The sequence below is a fragment of the Ciona intestinalis genome, unplaced genomic scaffold, assembly GCF_000224145.3.
Source record: "Ciona intestinalis unplaced genomic scaffold, KH HT000030.2, whole genome shotgun sequence".
NCBI classification, from domain to species: Eukaryota; Metazoa; Chordata; class Ascidiacea; order Phlebobranchia; family Cionidae; genus Ciona; species Ciona intestinalis.
The window spans coordinates 188,462-189,855 of NW_004190352.2; the positions used below are offsets into that span (position 1 = coordinate 188,462).

General features: G+C 39.7%; 1 protein-coding gene across 2 annotated transcripts in view; it reads left to right on the top strand.

The window, feature by feature from the left end:
• Positions 1–1,388, top strand: part of LOC100185546 (structural maintenance of chromosomes protein 3-like) — an 8,904-nt gene extending 7,516 nt beyond the window's left edge. For both annotated transcript variants that reach the window (XM_002125404.4, XM_018815080.1), the window contains 5 exons: positions 43–178; positions 241–317; positions 404–559; positions 713–876; positions 1,215–1,388. In XM_002125404.4, the coding sequence (XP_002125440.2) occupies positions 43–178; positions 241–317; positions 404–559; positions 713–876; positions 1,215–1,380 (699 nt within the window). In that variant the 3' untranslated portion in view covers positions 1,381–1,388. The remainder of the gene's footprint in view (positions 1–42; positions 179–240; positions 318–403; positions 560–712; positions 877–1,214) is intronic.
• The last annotated feature ends 6 nt before the right edge of the window (positions 1,389–1,394 follow it).

Below are 1,394 nucleotides of genomic sequence, written 5' to 3' on the forward strand. Positions count from 1 at the left end.
GTTGATATGTTAACACNTGGGCCATGTTTACCACGGACCCAGTTGATGAAGAAATTGGAAGAATGCAACCACGAGTTAAAGAAATATTCGCACGTAAACAAGAAAGCTTTGGATCAGTTTGTTTCGTTCTCCGAGGAAAAAGAAAGATTATTATCGAGGAAAGATGAAATTGATAGAGGTTGTATTTGTTTGTTTGTTTATTATATTTATTTATTAATTTATAATAATGAATTCTCCCAGGCAAGGAAGCGATCGTCCACTTGATGGAACATTTGGAGCACGAGAAATATGAGGCCATCCAGTTCACATTTAGACAGGTTGGGCGTATATTCTACGACCTCAGCATAATAATAATATCCCACAAATCTAAATATACAACAAAGCTGCATGTATTGTAACCAAGGTGTCCAAGAACTTTAGCGAGGTGTTCGTAAAGTTGGTGCCGGGGGGAAAAGCTACTTTAATAATGAGACGAGGTGATGCAACGCAAGACACTTCAACGCAATCATCGGAACAATCAGCGTCCATTGTTGATCAGTTTGTTGGGGTTGGAATAAAGGTGGGGTGTGATGTCATAATGGGGGAGGTGTGATGTCAATGGTGGGTGTGAGGTCATAATAAGGGGTGTGATGTCATAATATAGTGGCCTAATAAGAATGATGTTGAAATTAGCCAGAACATCCGTATCATAATGACTCGTATTGTTATTTAGGTTTCATTTTCCGGCAAAGCTGCTGAAACACGGGAGATGCAACAATTGTCAGGTGGTCAGAAATCGTTGGTTGCGTTGGCATTAATATTTGCAATACAGAAATGTGACCCGGCACCGTTTTATTTATTTGATGAAATCGATCAAGCGCTTGATCCCGACCACAGGTGCGTTGATGTGGTTTGTAACATGTTTATATCTTCGATAGCGAAGATTAATTAAAACAACGAAGAAAATGGAATGAACAACAAAACGAAACATATTGCTCCGATTAAACGACACGATTTATCTTGGTCTGTTAATAAATCTTTAACCGATGTTGCCTGGATGTGAATAAGATATAAGTATGTTTTGGGTGGCGGGTTAACGACAGTCGTTATAACACGCTAAGGATAAAACAAATGAAAAAGCATTTGGTTAAAAACGTTTCTGTTAAACCTTATAAGAAGCAACTCACAGTGGATTGCAAATATAAACGCTCGTTTATCCCAATATTATCCACCAGGTCATCAGTGGCAAACATGTTGCGCGAATTAAGTTCATCGGCTCAATTTATAACGACGACCTTTCGTCCGGAACTTCTCGATTCGGCCGACAAGTTTTATGGGGTTGTGTATCGGAACAAGGTGGGTTATAATGCGGGGGTTGTATCGGAACAAGGTGGGTTATGATGCGGGGGTCGTAT